This window comes from Mastacembelus armatus, chromosome 1, assembly GCF_900324485.2.
Source record: "Mastacembelus armatus chromosome 1, fMasArm1.2, whole genome shotgun sequence".
Lineage (NCBI taxonomy): Eukaryota > Metazoa > Chordata > Actinopteri > Synbranchiformes > Mastacembelidae > Mastacembelus > Mastacembelus armatus.
Genome location: NC_046633.1, coordinates 13,215,407 through 13,237,567, shown reverse-complemented (window position 1 = coordinate 13,237,567; position 22,161 = coordinate 13,215,407). Strand labels below are relative to the sequence as shown.

The following is a 22,161-nucleotide window of genomic DNA, read 5'->3' as shown; positions in this document are numbered from 1 at the left end:
ATAACCCTAATTCTGATTCTGATGCAGTGCAATATAAGATCACAAGCAGACAGTCTCACAGCTGACAAATGCTGTTTAGACACTGTTAAATATACAGTTTAGCCATCATGTGTCCAGAGATAGAGGGAGTCTGGGGAAGATCAGTTTGCTCATTACGATAAATTAATGTATTTAAAACATTTAAATGTATTAATTTATGCAGGAGATCAGTGCTTGCTTTTCATCAAAATAAAGAGGAGAATATAAACACAACTGAAAGTTATAGGGAAGAGTCGCTTTTGGATTTGTAAAATAAATATCACATAATTAGTGGTCTGCATTTGTTTCTGTGTCCCTAGGTAAAGATGGCTAAGGTGAAACAGGTGGGCTTACTGGCAGCAGGCTGCCAACCATGGAATAAAGATGTGTGTGCTGCCAGTGGAGACCGCTTCGCATATTGTGCTACTTTGGCTATATACATCTACCAGGTGACCTGGCCATGTGTGTAACTGTGGTGGTGGTAGATAGCATTATATGCTAGCGTTTACATGCTCGAGCAGAGCACTATAGCAGAGATGTTTCATAACATTATATTACTGAAGAATTTATGTTTAATGCATCACAGGAAAAAAAATAATTTTAATTGTATCCTCTTAATCTCATTGTTGTAGTTGGACCAGCAGTATAATGAATTTAAGTTACGATCCATCATGTCAGAACATAAGAAGACCATAACAGCTATCAGTTGGTGTTCTGACAACCCTGATCTATTTGCATCAGCCTCTGCTGATAACCTGCTCATCATATGGAATGTAGCAGAACAAAAGACTGTAGCCAGATTGGACAACACTAAAGGTAGGTGGATGATGCAGGTTATGTGTTTTGTGATAGCTTATTGCATTTATAAAATATCCCAGCATCTTCTCTGTTTGCCCAGGTGTCCCTGCATCAGTCAGTTGGTGCTGGAACCCAGCTGATGGAGTGGCATTTGTTTCCCAACGTGGTCCATTGTATATCTGGGTCTATAGAGGTCCTGACCCGGGGGTCACAGTACATAAAGAAGCCCACTCCTTCCTGTCTGATATCTGTCTCTTCAGATGGCACCCCACCAAAAAGGGCAAGTTGGTGTTTGGGCACACAGATGGAAGTTTGTCTATTTTTCAGCCAGGTACTGAAATATGCATCTTTTGATTTACACTACTGTCATTGCCTGGTGGAGGCTTAAACTCTAACCATAAACTATACATGTTTCACCCTGTTCTCCTATTCATGTTGCATCTATAGAACCATCTTCATTAACTTCCCTCTTGTGTTTCTTTGTTAGGAAGTAAAACCCAAAAGCATGTGTTGCGTCCGGAGTCATTAGAGGGGACAGATGAAGAGGACCCAGTTAGTGCTCTGGAATGGGATCCTTTGTCAATTGACTATTTACTAGGTTTGACAAAATATTAAAAAATGTTAAAAGGTCTTTTTACTTTATGGTACAGCTCTTGACAGTATTTGCTGAGTAATTGCAAGCAAGTAACAAGAAATAAAGATTTATAAATAAATGATATTAATAAAAACATTTAATTCTATTCATGTAAACTGTTCAGATACTGATCATTCCCAAATCTTTGACTATAATTATAGCAAAAAGGTACTAAATGATAAGCACATCCTCTCTCTCCCTCTGTCAGTGTCTAACCTCCATAATGGAATCAGGCTGGTGGACAGCGAGGCCTTGGTTTGTATCACATCCTTTTGTTTCCCCTCAGCTGCTGCATCAGTTCAGTGTCTGGCCTGGGTCCCCTCTGCACCAGGCATGTTTATCACTGGAGGTATGCGGTTATGCGGTTTTCAATTTTATGTGATCTGGGCTCACTTCTGCCCCAATGTATTTATTTCTACAAGTTAGATTTGCCTTTCAGTATCCAACATACCAGGCATTTGGTATGTGGTACATCTTTTTCTGTATGTATACATTCTTAATAAATGAGTACAAATAAATATATTAATTACAATAAGACTTTAAGATACTAGCTGTGGTTTATATTAATACTCCCCATGTATTATGACAGGACAGGTTTACTGGCCAAGGAAAATATTCAACACATTTACATTATGAAAAAACATTTGAATTGTTTTAACTGATATGTATTTGTATGTCAGACTCTCAGATTGGGGTGTTGAGAGTATGGAATGTGTCTCGCTCCACCCCATTAGACAGCTTTAAACTGAAAAAGACTGGATTTCATGCTCTGCATGTCCTCAGCTCCCCTCTTGCCAAGAAAGGTAACATATATATAAAAAAAACTGTTGGACTTGTGTGACTCTCAAAAGTTTATAAGCAAAAAACCTCATTATCAGATTTGTGCTTGCGTGTATGTGATGTGTGTAAGGGACCAAAGTATAACATTAGATACTGATAATGTTTTGACTGCTCATAGTAAATGCTGCCTGGGTATAAAGAAGCTTTTCAAACACTTTTCTGTCCCTAAAATAACATTGAGACTGACTTATTGGAAATGTCAGGATTATGTTCTAGATTTCTAGATTAATACACTAAATATTTTCTCCTTTCTTGGACTTCTTCCATTCTCTCTGCAGCTCAAAGGTCCTGTTCTCCTAGTAGAAGTCAGCACACCAGTTCCACCAGTGAAGCAGTACCTCCACCAACTCTGTCACAGAACCACTCCTTCTCTCTGCCTCCAGGCCACGCTGTGTGCTGCTTCATGGATGGAGGAGTGGGACTCTACGACATGGGTTCGAAAAAGTGGGACTTCCTACGAGACTTGGTATTTTATAACATCCCTTGTAAATTCAACAGCCTATACATATTTATGGATCACCAACAACCAAACTAATAAAGGAACATGCTTATGACTGTGTTCTGGGGTTATGATTATTATTTTTTTTGCATTTTTTTCTCATTTTTCTGTTGTTTCCAGGGTCATGTAGAGACCATTTTTGACTGTAAATTTAAGCCAGATGATCCCAACCTGCTGGCCACAGCTAGTTTTGATGGAACCATCAAAATCTGGGACACAAACACACTAAAAGCTGTTTACACCTCCCCAGGAAATGAAGGAGTGGTCTACTCTCTGTCCTGGGCTCCAGGTACTTTAACTCCACCTCTACATGTACAGGCACACAAGCATGCATCTCCTCTATGTGTGGATGACAAATCAGCAGAAATTGTAGTTTTAAAACATTTCAAAAAGTAATCACAAAAACCACATACATATGAAATCTTACAGTGTCATACTCTTTTCCATCCAGGACAGTATGTTATCGTTCCTCATCTAGTATTTTTACCTATACCTTTTCTTTTTTTCTGTGCAACAGCAGAAAATGATGAAGTGTGACTGTTTTCCCTTTAAAATGTAATAGAGTCACATTTTTGTTTTGTTCAAGGCACACAACTTTATGCATTCCATTAGAAATAATAGTTTAGGTTAACTATATAACACTATATCATACAGGGCAGAAAATTATGTTGACTATTTGAAAATGCCAAGGGGTAAAAATAGAAATAACATACATTTTTTTTTACAATTAGCTCAATGTTTAAAATAAAATCTGTAACATTGCGATATATGATTTGTACAACCTTAATGGTCCAATAAAAATATCAACATAACAGTTGGAGTACACAGTTATCCTCTGTTTAAGTCATGTTGTCTGTTAGTTTGTATGCAGGTTGTGGCTGTTTGATGTTTGGATCAAATTGGAGAGCTTAATGCACCAACTTTAATTATAGTATATTATTGATATCATATCAGAGGAACTACATAAACAAATGAACTAATACCAATTTATATTGGTATAACATAATTTTTGTAAAGAGTATCATCTGTTGTTCATGTGTAAGTTTTTGATCGTTCTGTCTGCGTGTTTTGAAGGAGACCTGAACTGCATTGCAGGGGCAACATCTCGAAATGGAGCATTCATCTGGGATGTCAGGAAAGGAAAGATCATCACTCGCTTTAATGAGGTTGCATTGACTTTCACTGCAAAATTATGTTGGTGTATCAATATGTATAAAAATCACCAATGTATCATTTAGCTTAATCAAATAATGAGCTAAAGCATGGCAGCTATTTGTATTAACAATCAAAAAAATATTTTCCATACGAGCTGGATAAAAGGTCCTTTTTATTCTGTGCTTACAAAGTTCCCCTTAGTGAAACATCTCTCTCCAACTTATGAAAAGTGTTGGATGGCTAAGATGTCTGCTGTCATGACCTCTCTTGTCTTCCTCCAGCATGGTAAGAATGGCATATTCTGTATATCATGGAGCCATAAGGATTCTAAGAGGATTGCCACCTGTAGTGCAGATGGGTTCTGGTAATTCACTCATTTTGCTGATAAACCTCAATTTAATGAAGATAAAAAGCATTCTATATGACATTATGTGCTGAGAATCTTAAATGTTTTGTGTTATCTTGACCAGTATTATTCGAACCATTGATGGTAAAATCCTCCATAAATACAAACATCCTGCTGCTGTGTTTGGTTGTGATTGGAGTCAGAACAACAAGTAAGTTGGCTGGCTAACAGTTATTTCTCTTTACTTACATGTTTTCTAGTAAGTTCTCTGGCAATTGTTAACAGGTGCCCAGAGTTATTCACATATCCCCCTACTTCATTATCTCTCTTTCTAGGGATATGATAGCAACAGGCTGTGAGGATAAAAATGTTCGTGTATACTACCTAGCTACCAGCTCTGATCAGCCTCTGAAGGTCTTCATTGGGCACTTAGCTAAAGTATTCCATGTTCGCTGGTCTCCACTCAGAGAGGGAATCCTGTGTTCTGGATCAGATGATGGGTGAGTACAGACACAGAGCAGTCCTAGATATACTACAGGCTGTTCAGAATGTTTCCCCTAAATGAGACAAGCATTTAATACAGTGGCTAACTGTACACATCAAACAAGTCTATGTTATGTAATAATTTCACATGCATGGAAATGTTTTTTTTTTATGTAACTGATGTTCAGCATAGCAGGCTTCATTCTTCTTAGGATTTATTGTGTTGTATTTGTGTTGTCTGTGCAGTACTGTTCGTATATGGGACTACACACAAGATGCATGTATCAATGTGCTGAGTGGTCATACAGCTCCAGTCAGAGGCTTGATGTGGAACACAGAGGTTCCTTATTTACTCATTTCAGGTAATATATACAGCAGCTTCATCATTGGTCTACAGCAGCGTCATCAGGTTTTTTAGAGGCTTTGTACGAAAGACAGAGTACATGGAAAAAAGCTTGGGGTGATCATAAAAACTCCACAGAAACTCTGTAGCCACCAGATTCACACCCAAAATCTCCTTACTGGGAGGCAACAGTGCTACCCATTGCACCACTGTGCAATGAATTATGAAAGCTTAGTGTTTGGTTATCTTAACCACTGTTCTGTGCCAGTATTAGGTTACTAATAGCATCTTTAACAAATCTGAATCCTGTTCAACCCTGATACGTATGTGAGTGTGAGTGTCTGCCTCTGTGCCAGCCTTGTGATAGAATGGGGGTCTGTCTAGGGTGTACCCTGGCTTCCAGCTAATGTCAGCTGGGATAGGGCTGGGAATCAGTTTGGAACCAGTTCCAAATTTTACAATCCATCAGAATTGTATGCCTCCTTGCTTATCAATTTATTTTATTAGTGCTAACAGTTGCACATGCATCATGACCTCAGACTTTGCAGCTTTGCCACTAGAAACTTATAAATGGGTGTGACAAGGTATATTAATTAAAGTACCTGCGACAAATGCATGAATGCCACTGTTTCTCAACTGAACAGCATGTTCAGCGAGGGAAAATGTCCTGTGTTGTTACGCCACACTGCAGGCTCAGCAGATCTTTATTTTACTAAGGAAAATTTAATACTATTCTCTCATTCATTTCAGAAGATGACAGACTTACTACACAAAGCTCTGATGCTGTCTTTACCAAATGTACAGCACATAGTGTCTTGCACCAGAATCATGTTTGTGACAATACTGGACGTGTGTTTCAAATGACTAAAACATATTTTCTATCTTGTACAGAATTGAATCAAATCCATGGCAAAACTAATAAACTAATAAGAAAAATGCACAAATTTAATTTAATACAATTTCGACAATGTTGAAGTCATTGCTGTATTTTAATAGTAAAGTGTGACATTTTGTAGGTTCTTGGGATTATACAATCAGAGTGTGGGACACAAGAGATGGCACATGTCTAGATACAGTCTATGACCATGGAGCTGATGTCTACGGTAAGACAACCTAATAGACTATGAATGCTGGAGATGATGGATGGTAAAATGCTTTAGACTCAAATTGCATGCAAATAAAGTAAAAACCTTATTTACTTTAGTTCACTCTCTATAGGGCAGGCTCAGAATAGAACTTGTTCAGAGGGCTGCTGAATATGAAGATAGGGCTTAAATGAAATATTCTTATTTTTATTTTCTCTCAATAGCGATTTTGTGTAAATGTCCCTTCACTGAACTGAACTGTCATAAAGTGACATCCCAAAGATATCCTATTTCATTAACTCTGTGTATCACGTTGTGTTACACTATAGGTTTAACATGTCATCAGAGTCGTCCGTTCACCATGGCCAGCTGTAGCAGAGACAGTACAGTAAGACTGTGGTCTCTCACACCCCTCATCTCCCCATTGCTGCTTAACATCCTGACCAACCAGCCTTGGGAAAAAATAATAGGAAACACAGGTAAGAACAGCCCTGACCTTCTCTGTTTCAATGTGTTCTGTTCTAAATCCTAATTGTTCTTTTCAGGTTCAAAAATTCTTTATTATTACTATTTTTCCATGCACTTTTTTGATACCTTCTACACCTTAGGACATTATTGCTTCTAACGTTCTCACTCATTTCATTTACACTTTCTGAAATATTCAACATTTTTCACACACGCTAGAGTAGGAGAAGCTTTTAAGTTTTTCTAATGTTCTCTCTAAATTGCTCTTACAGCTGCAATTTTGCCTCTTGATAAACCATTTTCTCAATAGTAGTGGATAAATTTGTCTGGATTTAGAAAATGGGACCACTGAAACCATCAGACTTTTTTCTCCTGAGCCTTAATTTGACAGGAGTACCATCCAACTGCAACTCCATTCACTCCCATGTTAAATGAGTGCCGGATTTTGAGCTGGAAAGCTGTGAATTTGTAAATCGCTGCAGAGGGCACATTTCTGACACAGACACATTTTTCACACCATTATGATCAGCAGAGTTGTCTCTCATAAACTCACATTTTTTCAGATACAGTCTAGTTGTGGTCAGCCAGAGTTCATGGGGGTTATTTCAGGGTAATCTCTAAAAGACTGTAAGCAGGTCACATCTCCATGGTAACCAGAAGAGTAGTTGTAAATCAGATTAAATAATTACTAATGTCAAACCTCTGCTACATGCTGTATTTCAGACAGGTGTCAAGTTAGCACAATATACACACATAGACAGACATACACACACACACACACACACACACACACACATAAATAGATAAACATACACCCAGATGTACATGGTTAGAAACACATTCGTATATACAGATACAAATAGACTGGCATACAAAATTAATGTGTACACATAGGCACACACTCACACACACACACACACACACACACACACACCCTCACACACACACACACGCACACACACACACACACACACAAACAAACATTCACACATAGACACATACAGATACACACACACGTCTAAATGTACACATTTACAAATTTACTCACAGACAATCACACACATGCTTGCACACGATTACATATACACAGAGGCACACAAACAAACATTCATACATACAGATACATAGCAACACACACAAACATACACATGGACAGTTGTACTGAAGGCACACAAACACAGACATAAACATGCAAACAAACATTCATAAATATACTCATGGACATACTAACAATCAAATACATGAATACACATAAACACAGATGCACACAAACACCAAGATTCATGCATACAGACACATAAAGATAAACACATTAATCCACTAATGCAGAAACTTCATCGGAACTCTAAAGAATTCACATCTCTTAGGCTTCTCCCATTTATTCAGATATTTTACATGCTATCTCATTTCCTTGCATAGATTTTGTACTCTTCATCCACTTTCCTCTTTTTCTGTTCTTTTACTGTGCTTTTTCATACAAAATATATCACTGCAGTGTACAGTTCTCAGCTATTCCAATTGTGTCAGGCAATTCAAACCAGCTTCTGCTGTTTAGCAGCCAGCAATGCAGTTTAGCTTAAGTTTTTTTTTCTGCAGCCGGAAATCCTAACGCGATTTCTTCAGAAATTGCATTTTCTTGTTTAACTTTGGTGGTTGTTTCCCTTTGCAGACACCGCTATGGTTCCGGGCTCACCTCCACTGCTTTGTGGTAAAGTGTCTCGAGACATCAAACAGGAGCTAGACAAACTGAACTTAGACATCAAGGCCAAGAAGCTGCGCTGGTTCTCTGAATGCTTTTTGGTAACTACATGCTCACTCCTTATTTATCTTTAAATAAATGCTTCTGAATTTAGCTGATGTAGTCTGTCTAGAATAGTTTTGTCTTACACAAATCTTATAAAGTTTCCTCCAAATTAGCCCTACAAACATGCAGTGTTTTGTTGCTAAGCGTGTGTATTTTTTACGTTTTAGAACCTACTACCAGGGACGTTGTTTTCCTTCTTTATTAAAGACTATGATATTTACTAGCTAGCTGATAGTTCCTTTCGTATTTCACATTATTTTGAACTGGAAGTCTTAAAATCAGTTCAGATATGTAAATATAAAACCAAATATATCCATATACCATTTAGTTGTTTACTTAGTCAGAAACTCTAGGACAGTGAAGAAATGAAAGAGCACAATTTGCACCCCAATTTCTGTCCCATCATCTAATTCAATTCAATTAAATGTTGGAAATGCTGTTTTATTTGTTCAGCACCAAATCACAATCATCCCAAGGCACTTTACAAAAAACAAAAAAACTAAAAAAAAGTGTTCATAACACTGTCAGCAACAGGCTTTCTCCTTTACCTGTCTTATGTCTTTGTTTACTTAAAGGAAACGTAAATCAAACATAGTGTATAAAAGAAAATGCCTTAATGCCACTTCTCTAACATAAATACTGATCCACCTTTGAATTTCTTTGCTGAGTCAAATTCAGTTAGAGAAGAGAAACAAAAATACTTAGTGTATTTTCCAACTACCGTATTGTAACTGTATTACTATACACCTGAGGTGGGACCAGGTCTTTGTCTTCACGTCCCAAGTCCAGACTGGTAAGTTTTGCAAGTCGAATCCAAAGTCCTAAACTTTGAATTTCAAGTCCTTTTAACAACAATATACATATATTTGCCATTTAAATATATAAAATATATAAAATTTAAATGACAGATCATGTATACTTCTAAATTCAAAACGTAATTGATGAAACAAACAACACTTAAATAAGTTAATTCCATAATGCACTTTTAACTAATTACATTTAACTCATTTGGAGGAAGATTGTTCCTGTTAAACATTAAACAAAAGGTGCAAAAGTGCAATTGAAATTATTTGCACAAAAAATGTTGACATATAATTTCCATAATATAATGAGTATCACAATAAGTTTTTGTCCTGTCTTGTTCTCTGCTCATCTCATATTGTCTGTGTGTGTGTGTGTGTGTGAGAGAGAAACATAAATATATGAGCATAACAATGAACAGTCTTGTATGGGAGTTTTTTGGATTCTTTTGTGTTTGGTTATTGCTGATTTTGTCTTTCCTGCTTATCAGCTCATTTTTAATTCATTTAGTCAGCACCCAGTGTTTTGTAGGTGTTTTTTTTTTAAAGTTCATAAAGTCATGAATGCATATCCTTGGTGGACCTTCTTTTTTCACAGCATGAGTTGGAAATGTCTTACTATTCCCTCAAGTGGCATTTCTTTTTTTTTTTCGCTAGTTAAGATTGCCATATTTTGCAACTGCACTAAACACATCAGTGATCAGTTTGTTTCCTTTGTGTGAGTATGATTGTGTCTGTGTTTCTGAACATATTTGTGTGTATTGTATCCTTTGCCAGCCTCCAGGAGGCAGCAGTAATTTGTGGGACTTGGTGTCAGTCATTAATGGTCAGGATGACTCACTGCTGCCACCTAGCTACAGCAAAGGAGTGATGCACATGAAGCATCTGCTCAAGTTTAAAACAGTAAGTCACTCTAATATCCTAAGCGGAAAGGTCATAATATATGCAAAGTCCTAAAGGTAACATGCAGTGAAGAAGATGTTTATTACAAGCACTGCCCTGAGGTGTGTATTCCACTCAAGTAAATAAATATAATCTGAAAACACTAAACAGTTAAGATAATAAATGCAGGACATTTGGTCCATGCTGCTAATAAAACACAATTTGACTTCAAATCCATCTATTCCCATTATGTATATCCCTCAAATAAATATACTGATTTCCTCTAGTTTACAATATTTCAGCAAAATAATTCCTGTTTTTCCCTGCTCTGCTGCTGCATGGAACTGTATGCTTTCAAGCTAACTCTTGTTAGACAAGACTTCTTATTTCCTGCATATTATTTAAACTTTTCTGTTTAAATAGGATTATTCAGCTAAAGTCCTTCCAGAAGATGTTTAAATTCAGAGGTATTTGTCCTCCAAAGGGACTTTATGTTTCTCATATATTTTGTTTTGTCTTTCAGTCTGAAGCCCAGGAGCTCACTATAGTGAAGATGTCTAAATTTGGAGGGGGCATCGGAGCTCCCAGTAAAGAGGAGAGGCTGAAAGAAGCAGCAGACATCCACCTGAGACTGGGACAGATTCAACGATACTGTGAACTAATGGTGGAGCTGGGACAGGTAGGAAGTCTGTGTGAGATTATGTGCAAGTGTATTGTATGTGTATTGCTGTTTTCTTTTCTAGAAACAATGTGAATCAGAGGCTACTGAGATTCATTTTGTCGTCACTGATCCGGTCTGTGGCTGTGACCATTTTAATGTTTTACAACATGTTCTTTAATCATTGGCTTGTGCCACAATAGTCCCACTTTCACCTTTTTTAAATTATGCAAAATTATGCAAGTTCAAGTTTATTGTACAAAAACTAAATCATAACATTAATGTTAATGCTATGTCCGAGTCAGCTCTGCCGTCATGGAGCAAGTAGAACCACTAATGTGTTTTGGTGGTCAGAGTAGAAACGTAAGAGCTTGCAAGTGGAAACTTGAGGTAAAAGAAGTTGAGAAGAAGTGGGTAGGTATGGGGGTGTGGGCTGTTGATGAAGAAGTAGCTGTACAGATGCAAACAGTAATAAGTGCATACAAAAAAAGAGGAAAAAACAGACCAACAAGTTGTTGGCTGGTCAACAGAAAAAAAGAAAAATCTCTTCCCAACAGGAGGTATGCTGCTGCTATGTCTCTACCACTCATGATTGAAATAATCAATGAACTAAAGTCTGGTTGTTTTGGTATGGTATATTTCTTCCTTTTAAAATTAATGTGAAATTATTTTGCAAAATAAATAAATAAAGATAATTTCTGGCATGGTGGGGAACTCCCAACCCTCTATTTAATCTCTGTTTCAGTGGGAGAAAGCTCTATCTGTGGCACCAGGAGTCTCCATGAAGTACTGGAAGAAACTCATGCAGAGGTAAACCATGTTTACGTTTGGTTTTCATCATTAAAAGTGGAATACAATTAAGTGTATGCTGCCAGGATGATAGTTTACTTATTAGCTTAGGCTACTATCTTAGTGTCTGCCTGAGTGCTTAATTCTGTAGTTCTGATCTCACCTAACAGGGGGTAGACAAAATCAGAGCAACACTTGTGCAATACAGTGCAAGTCAGTGCAATTAATCTTGGATAAATACTGCACTACCTCAAAAAATAGAGTTGAATCCAAGAGAGGTCACGATTTAACGTTATGAGGATTTCTGAGGATGTAATGGTGGACAAAATATCAAGAATACTAATAATATAATTCAACATGATAAAACTATAAAATGTCTTCAAACAGCAACAACAAAGCTGAATCGAAACCTCTCTGACACAACCACAAAATATGAATACTACACTTTACAAGCACTAGTATTTTTTATGCACATTTGTGGTTCTTATTTGCCGTACAATGTGTAGTTGTTGCTCTTATTGTATTCATCACAAGCTTCAGATGTAAAATATATTATTTGTATATTTAATATTAAAATCTCTATGTTGCAGAAGAGCTGACCAGCTGATGGCTGAAGATAATGATGATGCTATCCCATACTGCATTGCCACAGGAGAAATAAAAAAACTTGTAACTTTCTTCACTGGCAAAGGACAGTTACTAGAAGCCTTACTAATAGCACAGGTACAGAGAGGGAGGGGATGGAGACACTGACAGTAACAGTTTTCTTTAATAGATCTTGAATAAAGATGGGTCACTGAGATTGATGGATGCATGAGGAAGAGGGTTACATAAGTGATGGGGAGACAGACAGAGAGGGGAGATAATATTTGAACTGTGATGTTGAAGTTGTGCTAATTGATCAGAAATTATATTTCTTGTTTCTAGGCAGCATGTGAAGGGAACATTCATGCACCTCAAAGCTCCCCAGTCAATCACACAACTAATGATGTGGATAACAGACAATACCAGAGGTAAAGTTAATACACACTAGTGCAAAATTTCTGTTATTGTTGCATGAATTAAACTGAATTTGAATATTTAACCAGAATGGGCAGCTCAAATCTGGTCTGCAGTTACAGAAAACTTCAGGCTAAAGCTGTTATGCAACATACTCTGTTGATATGCAGTGTCTCTGTCACATCTAGACATTTGGTACTAAGGTTAAAAAGAAAAGGGCGAAGGTGCTAATCCTAATGAAAGTATGGTAACATTTAAATATAACCTTTTCATGCGAAGAACTCTGAGGAGATACTTTTGGGAGGTTTTTATTTTCAGTGTGAAAAAACAGCATTAGTAAGACTATCATAAAAATTTGAAAATTTGACAACTTGAATATATAGTGTTATAATATAAAGTGTTATTCAAAATTGGATAACTCATTTGTAGTTCTCAAAACAGAACAGGCTGTAGTCAGCTTGAATTCATGTCAGTTACAATTAGGTGCTGGCTAAAAATTAACAACTGAATATTATGTACTGGTATGTTTACAAGGATATGAATCAAGTCTACACTAGTACATACTGCCTCCAGGAAATGTGCTCACTCTCTAGTCTGGCACTGACAAAAGTTTATTCCTTCTTCTGTCGTCTTTGTTTTAATATGTTTCCAAACTAACTGCCAGCCGTGATAATGAAAGTATTACAGCCTTAAATGGTGTTACAAATTTGCAAATACACAGGTGGTGACTGGCTGAATAAATTTCCCCTCAGGACTTATATTAGCTGTATGTGCTCACAACTGAGCAACTGGACTGGAAACTGGAAACGTGTATTCAACTTAACTCGGCTACTGCTGATCTCATCCGCTGTCCTTTGATGCTCGCCCGATTCATTCACGTACCCGACTCACACGGTAGACTCAGTGCTTGTCAGTCTGACAGACTGTGGATGTTACTCCTGATTTCTGCTGCCTGCAAACTTTGGAGAGACCCACGGCTGCAGTGAAAGTTACACAACTATTATGTCTAGATTACATTTATTTCTACTGTAATGCTACAACATGCATATGACAATGCAGAATTTTTACACACAATTATAGCTGTATCATAAAGACTTTTTAATTCATCAGCTTCATGTAACCTACAGCTTAATATATTATATATTCATTCATTATCTACCCCCGCTTAGTCCTAATTAGGCAGGTCACACCCTGGACAGGTCACCAATCCATTGCAGGGCCACATGTAGATGGACAACCTCACACTCTCACATTCACTCCTATGGGCAATTTAGAGTCACCAATCAACCTAATGACTGTGGGAGGAAAATGGAGTACCCAGAGAAAACCCACACAAGCATGTGTAGAACATGCAAACTCCACACAGAAAGGCCCTTGCCAGGTTATGAATCCAGGACCTTCTTGCTGTGAGGGAACAGTGCTAACCACTAAGCCACTGTGCTGCCATTATATTATGTATTTTATCCATTATCTATGCCCCCTTTTTCCTTTCTAGGGTCATGGGGATCTGCTGGAGCCTATGAAATACAGTATATTATATTAAGGTGTCCAACACTCAACTTTCTAAAATATTGTTACAGCATATTCCGCTTTATCTATTTGAATGCTTTAGACACTTATCAAAATATTGCAAAATCACTGTCCTGTTTGTGCCTCACCCTTAATATTTATATCGTGACATTAGCATGGTTGATGTGTCCACTTGTGGGCAGTTTTGAAAATGTCATTTGAACAGATCAACCAATTATTGCATCTGTTAGGGATCAGGGTTTTTTGTGCTTTAGCTCAAGAGAAAAATTTGACAGGAGGATTAAGTTTTTGGTGTGTATTTAAAAAAAAAAAGACGACTGAGGTAGAGGGTTAAAGTCAGGTAGATCAAAAAACTAGTTCATGCATTTATTACCTCAAGGCTACATTATTGCAACTCATTACTATCTGGATGTCCCAGTAACTCCATAAAAATCCTCCAGTTAGGTAACCCTGAACCATCCCTTAGTTGTGCTGCTATAGGCCTAGACTGCCTGAGGACTCTCCATCGGTGCACTGAGCTCCCCTATCCTAACCCTCCCCTCTCTTCCCTTCCTTTCCCCTCTCCTCCTCTCCTCCCCCCTCACATCTATATTCCACCATTGAATGTCACTCTTGTGCTCTCTCTCTCCCCTAGTTTGTGCTCTCTCCCTCTCTCTCTGTTCTCTCTCTGTACCTTCAGCAGGTGTCCCTGGTCCTGGAGCTGTATATTGCTGATGTGCAGTTACTGGCCCCACCAACCTTCAGTGTCTATTTGTTGTTTATTGTTGTTGTTCTTTTCTCTCTCCTCTATCCACTCACCCCAACCAGTCGAGGCAGATGGCCGCTCAAACTGAGCCTGGTTCTGCTGGAGGTTTTTTCTCCCGTTAAAGGGAGTTTTTCCTCTCTACTGTCACCTTGTGCTTGCTCATAAGGGATTTGTTGGGTTTTTTTTATTTTTTGTAAAGTGCCTTGAGATGACTCTATTGTAATTTGGCACTATACAAATAAAATTGAATTGAACTGAATTGAATTGGAAATGTTCTTTCTCATCCTTAATCTAAGTCTGTAGAAAGCAAAATAAGCTCTGCATCACTGCTAAGAAATGTAATGTTAATTTATTAGTTCTAACATAATCCCAGAATTCAGTATCTGTGAGCTCATTACCCCTGGCTTTACTTTGGTCTTTTTCTATTCAGTCTTCTCCATAAGGTTTGTAAGGAACTAGCTGAGTGGTACTTCCAGGATGGATGCTGTGTCCTAGCAGCATGTTGTCACCTAGCTGTAGACAACATTGAGGTACATACCAGTCTGTACATCTTAGAATTATTGTTTGTATGCACACTTCTCTGTTAATACAATTATTTGTGTGTTTCTCTGTATGTGTTTTTAGTTAGCCATGGCTAGTTTGATCCGAGGTAATGAGCTGGAACTCGCTGCATGTGTGGGTACTGTCCTAGGAGAGACAGCCCCTCAGAGCACTGCGTACTGCCTTGAACTCTTGGCCAGGAAGTACATGACCACACCTACATGGTACGTCTTTATCAATACACTTTCAATTAGTGCACAGTGCTTGTTTTCCAACTATTTTTACCCTATTCACTGCTGATTACCTGGACCAGGTGTGTTCAGCCAGTAGGAAGCTGGAAGGGGAGCGCTGGTTGGAAAACAGGCAGGGCAGTGGCTCTCAAGGACTGGAGTTGGCTACTCATCATTCTTCTGTAAACACTGGAAGTAATCACTAAACCAGTTTGGCTTCTTTTGTGCTAATTTTACAGTTTTTAATGTTGTACTTACATGAATTTTTTCCCCCCTACTTATAAATGTTTCTTTATGAATGATCTTTATCTTTTCATGTTGTAAACCTCATCATGAATGGACTCATATCTATTTTGGTTGGTGCCATTTTTTGGTTTGAGTCAACTACAAGAACAATGGGTTTACAGGTTTTTTTTTTAAGTTTTATGTTACAGCTTGATATATGATCCTGATTTGGAAAGTTTTATATGAAAAGCATTTCTACCTTGACCACAGTTGGATCCCGGTGACTGCCACTACAGGCAGACCACACAGTTCTGTTAAAAAGGGCACTTGTAGGCTAATCTAATTAGGGAAAACCCTAACCTTACTGAAGCTGTCTTTTATGTCCCTAAGTGAGTCTATGGGTAAGGAAAGCAACACAAAGAAATTATAGGGAAAGAACAAAAACACATACATATAATGTGGGGAGATAAAGGAGGCGTAAGGAGTAAAGAGTAAAAAAAATCATCAGACAAAGGAAAAAACAAACACACATTGTTCTAAATAATTCAATTTAATTCAATTCAATTTTATTTGTATAGCACCAAATCACAGTACAATCATCTCAAGGCACTTTACAAATAACAAAAAAACCCAACAAATCACTTATGAGCAAGCACTTGGCGACAGTGGAGAGGAAAAACTCCCTTTAACGGAAGAAAAAACCTCCAGCAGAACCGGGCTCAGTTCTGAAGGTACAGAGAGGGAGGACAGAGAGAGAGGGAGTGAGAGCACAAACTAGGGGAGAGAGAGAGCACAATGGCTGGGTAGAGCCGTGACCATAACACTGTCATTGCATAAATCTGTCAAATTTCACCTCTGCATCCACCAGTGTCTGTGATTCTGGATTAACATGTCACTAACGTTAGCTCACACAAATTTCTCTGTTTAATAAGGTGCTTGAAAGGTACAGCGTGTACAACATGTGGTGAATGTTTATCTTTCCTGTGTTTACATTTAGGGAGCTCTCAGCTGATCTACTGCAAATGATTCCTGACAACTACATTTTATTGGCTAAGCTGTGTGCATTTTACCCAGGAAGTGACACTGAAATCAACCAATTACATGAAAGGGTGAGTATGCAAGCTTTAAGCTAAAGCTAAGACAGGTGAAATTGAATGATGGCTTCATGGCTGATATTAATAATACTAACAATTGTGATGATTACAGTGATTGTGATTATGTGTTGTTTGTCATTGAAGTGCCGTCTCCCTTCATTAGAAGAGTGTAAGGCCTTGGCAGAGGCAGCCATGTCTGAAGGAGACTTGTTTTCAGCAGTTAAATTCCACCTGCTGAGCTCTGAACCGGAGAATGCACTTCGGATAGGGATAGATCATGTTAAAGGTATTGCCAAGTTTTGCTACCTAACATAATATCTGTACATTTTAAATATAGCACAGCTTCATTTCAAATCACATTTCACATCAAGCAGTAGACAATTTTTAAATGTTTTCATCTAATGTGGTAGTCAAAATACAGGAGACATGACCACAGGACTGGAGACATTCACAGGCAGTTACTCCATTTTTAAGCTCATTAAACATGCATTAGTTGGTGCGTTTGAAAGAAATCTGCAGTTTATTGTTGTTTTCACATTTTAAATTTAAATTAGGTCATGTTTTATTGTAAATAATATACACTATTATACAATATACAGTTATATTACATTACTATTATTATTACTATTATACTGTACAGTATATACTATATACTATATATACTATATACTTGAGAGACTCTGTATTCATGTAATTTAATATAATTAAAAGAATAGTAAATTTCAACCAATATATGTATTATGTTTGTTGTCCATTATCTATACCTGCTTATTCCTATTTAGTGTCACAGGGATCTGCTGGAGCCTATCCAAGCTCTTTTCGGGCGAATACTAATTACTGGTGCTTTGCAATGTTAGTTTCCCAAAAAAGAATCAAAATGGCTGTCTTTATGAAGCACTATTTCATTGGAAGCTGTATTTAACTTTCCTCCTCATCAGAACAGCTGGCTGGACCTGACTGGACGGTGGACATTGTTCAACCAATCCTGGAGCTGATGAGTTACATCAGAACTGACTGCCTCATTATGGCCAAGTTGACTGAGTAAAGCCTTTACTATAATATTAGTATTGATCTTGATTTTTATGAATTGTCATTATACTTACATTGTCAGCCTTGATCATAATCCAATTCTGTGTGTGTAGAGTCCGCAGTGAGCTGTTGATCCTGTGTGGTTATATTGGAGGTTTGCTTGCCATTAGAAGACAGTACTGCAGCATTGTACCTGCACTCTACGAATACACCAGGTATGCACACAATTGTGTTTGTAGATTTTAACATGGCTGCATTAATCGTAAAACTCTGATCATCTGAGTGGTGTTTCCGTGTGTTAAATGTCTGGCTAAAAATACTGCGACCTCCACATAACATTTTCTGTCCGGCTCGTCTGAAGTTTACATGAAGTCTTAGAAAGACTGGGCGTAGTTTATAGATTTCTCTAATTACATTATTCTAACGGAACAAGACTGAGCAGATCACTGATATATCTGTAATAAGACATGACTATTGCTGACATTTCTAAGTGATTTGGAACATTATGGACTTCAAAATGTTTCCCCACTTATTGCATCGAAAACAAGGAAGAATCTTTGTTTTACACTTTATTTTAGCATTTGTTACAATATTTATACTCTAGGAGCCATTACAGATGTTTTTTAAACAATAACACGAGTATACACCAATAATGGGCACTGTGCTCTGCAGTTTATATTTTCATACTTTGATAACTGCCATAATGTAGTTGAAAATGGATTTATGATTTGTATGTTAGCCTAAATACCACATTTTACTTCTCGGTTTCTCAGTCAGTTGTTAAAGCGGAGGGAAGTTTGTGTTCCTCTGAAGATTGAGCAGCTGTCTGTGGAGCTGGACGCCTGGCGGGCGTGCACACAACCTAACAGCAAGTAAGTTACACCCATACAAACATAGACACAATTGAATGACAAAACAAAATAAAAATCCTCAAGATAAATTGCAGATGAGGCAGATTCAAGAAAAAGCTGGGTGGAGAGGAGAGGAAGGAATCATCAGACTGAAAACACCATTGTATTCATGTCCAGTCTCAGCTGCCCAGTGGCACTTAAAACTGAGGCCATGAGGAATATGTTAGGCAGACTGTATGCTTCTTGTGATGGACTCCACAAACAGCCACATGTGCCATCAGACCTGCACAGTTGCTTAATTGCAGCCGGTCCATGTACTGTGTATGCCTCTAGAAACTGCTCTTTGTTGCTCTGTGCTTGCTGTAGACTGGTCCACAGCACCCCATACAATGAGGGCAACAACAACTTCTGCAAAGATGGGACTCATATGACATGAGCAGACTTGAAATGCAAGAAGAGTATGATGACAAGTATGGATGTTCATCAGGCTTCATTTGGGTTGTGTGTAGAAAACAGACTTCAGACGGCTGAGGTTAAGGCAAATTCATGGTTTTCACTTGGCCTTGGACAGATGCCCTTCTGTCCATACTGCAACCAGTGGTATTTATTTTCTGGCAGAATCCAAATTTTGTGCAGTACGATACAAGATGGTGACCTCTCACAGCAAGAAGTGTCACTTTTTTTTTTGTCCAGACAAATGGAAACTGGGATGAACATGATGCAGAATTTAGGAAAAGATTTTCACAAGATTGAGTCAAACAGACAAGTAATCCACGACGACAGAGGTCCATTCATTACTTATACATTGCTTATCAAATCAAATTAAATCAAAATGTATTTGTTTAGCACTTAAAACACAAAAACGTTGACCAAGGTGTTTTACAAAAAAATGAAGACAGACAAATAAGGTAATAAAAGGAAAACAAAAACAGAATTTCATACACACTAGATGCAAAAAATCAAAGAAATCAAAATCCTTGAACACCCCAACTTCTGTAAACTACTAGAGACTGAAAACTTTATCAAAAAGATAGGCCTTAACTTGGTTTTAAAAAGTGATAAGTTGATAAGGAAGACTAGACCTCATATTTCCAGTTAGAAAAAAGATCAGTTAAGTAGGGTGGAGCAGACTATTTAAACCTTTAAAAACAGATAAGAGCATAGAATCAATACTGAGACGGACAGGCAGCCAGTGTAGTCAACAGAGAATGGGGGTGACCTGCATTTGTTAAAAGATGCACTGGAGCCATGGATGGATTACCAAATGAAGAATGGGCACAGGCCCAGGGGCCCAATCGGTCAGGGGGCTAGAGAGAGAGGTATGGAGGGGCTGTTAACCCTGTCTGTTGGAAAGTCAATTAAATGACTGCAAAAAGTTACAAAATGAGAAAAAAATTATGCAGAATGACTAAACAGAAAGCATCTCTAGAAATATGCAAAATGACCAAATGCAACACAAAAAAATGGAAAATCATTACAAAGATGTAAATTGAGTAAATGTGCATGTACATATATTTGATATAAGACATGCACAAGAAAACAAACTGACAATAAGTCTTTTGGATGAATAATTTGTTGTCTTGTTTTGGGAAGTGTAGGAGAGATGGAGAGTGGGGACCATTTACATGTCTGTGCCCCTGGGCTGCAGCATTCTGCACAAATTGTAACCAAAAAAATAGAGGATTGATTTATCCCAGCACAGTGCTATAATAGTCAAGGCAAGAGATGAGAAAAGCATGAATTACTTCTACCGGTTTAAAGAAAGAAATGTTTTGACCTTAGTGAGTTGGCACAGCTGGAGAATGCATGTCCTGAACCAATTTGTAGGTTAAATTTGTGGTCGTTATCCAAAACGACCCCTAAATTCTTGACTGACTTTTTGAGAAACGCTGCGAAAGGTGCAAGATTTGAACTGGAACCCTAGTGGTCAGCACAATTGCCAAAATAATACAGTTTTACTTTGATTCAAACTGAGAAAATTTAAATTCAGCCAGCGTATGTTGCATTTAAGCATCAACAAATGTATTTCTGTCTGTTCTCAACAGTCCTCCATCAGAATGTCAAAGAGAAGAGTTCAGCTGCCTCAAGAAGAGAATCCAGCCAGCAGACTCTGGTAAAGAAAACAGTTTATTCAGGAGAACCTAGGTATAAAAACTTACTTTAGGTGTAGACATCATCTAGAACAACATAATTTAGCTGAGTTGTTGATGCTGGTACTGGCAGGCCACAAGGAGGCGACAAGATTTTGGTGCAGCTCATATGAGTGATTATGCAAATTAGTAATTGTGAAAGAACATAGGGGTTATAAGAGTATTATTTTGTATGTATAAGCATTAAACACTAAAATGTGTTTTTTTTTTTTTTTTTTTTCAACTGCGTTAGTTCTGCAAGGAGCTGATTACGTGACGGGCTCCAATATGCCGAGCCACTCAGATGTTGAACTGTCCTGTTTCACAGGACACAAAATACAGGTGTGTGTTTCTGTGTTTTATACATGGGAGTCTTGGCAACCTTTGACCTTTCTCATGGTTTCCATTTTTTTTTTATTTAATGTTCAGGGTCCAGTGTTTTTGCTGGAAGATGGCAAATCAGCAATCTCCCTTAATGATGCTCTTATGTGGGCCAAAGTCAATCCCTTTTCTCCACTGGGAACAGGACTCCGCATCAACCCCTTCTAATACTCACACACACACACACACACACACACACACACACACACACACACACACACACACACACACACACACACACACACACACACACACACACACACACACAAAAGAGGACATTCCAAGGGATTCCAAGGGAAAGCATTTACAGATTGTAGGGAAGGAAGAAAGAAAAGCCAGAGGGTAGTCTGTAATAGCAAAAGAAAAATTCAAACCTTACAGAAAACAACATTTTAGTGCTTCAGCTAAGTGGCCAGTGACAGTATTTCAGAATTTCCTGAGCCAGTCAACATGGTGACATCCACAAACAAAACATTTGTGAACATCTGTGAAGACAATTCAACTTCCTACAAACTCATGGTTTTGGTAGATTTGGGTTCTGGTTAGTTTAGCTGTCACGTGATGAGAATTTAGCCAGTCATACTACATTTGTAAAGGAGAACTCAAATGAAATATGTGGGCCATTTGGGTGGATTTGCTCTTTTCTTCAACCGACAACTTCTCAAAGATTGTATATACAGGGTATAAGTCTAAATTACTTTCTTTTGTTGTAAAAAATGATTGGTGGAATAAAGCAACCACTGAAGTGAGACTTGGCCTTGTTGTATTTTACTCATACTGATCCAAAAATACAGATATTAACAACAGCA

General features: G+C 37.8%; 1 protein-coding gene across 3 annotated transcripts; it reads left to right on the top strand.

Moving 5' to 3' along the window:
- Window positions 1–344: 344 nt before the first annotated feature.
- On the top strand, window positions 345–22,103 carry wdr17 (WD repeat domain 17). Of its 3 annotated transcripts, none has more exons than XM_026303661.1 (31): window positions 345–467; window positions 651–834; window positions 917–1,147; window positions 1,304–1,414; window positions 1,659–1,799; window positions 2,131–2,253; window positions 2,569–2,756; window positions 2,910–3,078; window positions 3,864–3,955; window positions 4,226–4,308; window positions 4,415–4,501; window positions 4,626–4,790; window positions 5,020–5,135; window positions 6,133–6,219; window positions 6,531–6,680; window positions 8,336–8,466; window positions 10,048–10,173; window positions 10,676–10,831; window positions 11,556–11,620; window positions 12,190–12,322; window positions 12,527–12,612; window positions 15,304–15,403; window positions 15,498–15,637; window positions 16,866–16,977; window positions 17,107–17,248; window positions 17,901–18,003; window positions 18,105–18,206; window positions 18,765–18,863; window positions 20,888–20,950; window positions 21,211–21,313; window positions 21,401–22,103. In XM_026303661.1, exons 1-31 carry the CDS (start codon window positions 345–347, stop codon window positions 21,518–21,520), a joined length of 3,831 nt encoding a protein of 1,276 aa, XP_026159446.1. In that variant the 3' UTR covers window positions 21,521–22,103. The 3 variants fall into 3 exon arrangements, with proteins under 3 accessions (XP_026159446.1, XP_026159444.1, XP_026159445.1); XM_026303659.1 differs by having other exon boundaries at window positions 20,888–20,955; window positions 21,225–21,313; XM_026303660.1 differs by having other exon boundaries at window positions 20,888–20,956; window positions 21,217–21,313.
- The last annotated feature ends 58 nt before the right edge of the window (window positions 22,104–22,161 follow it).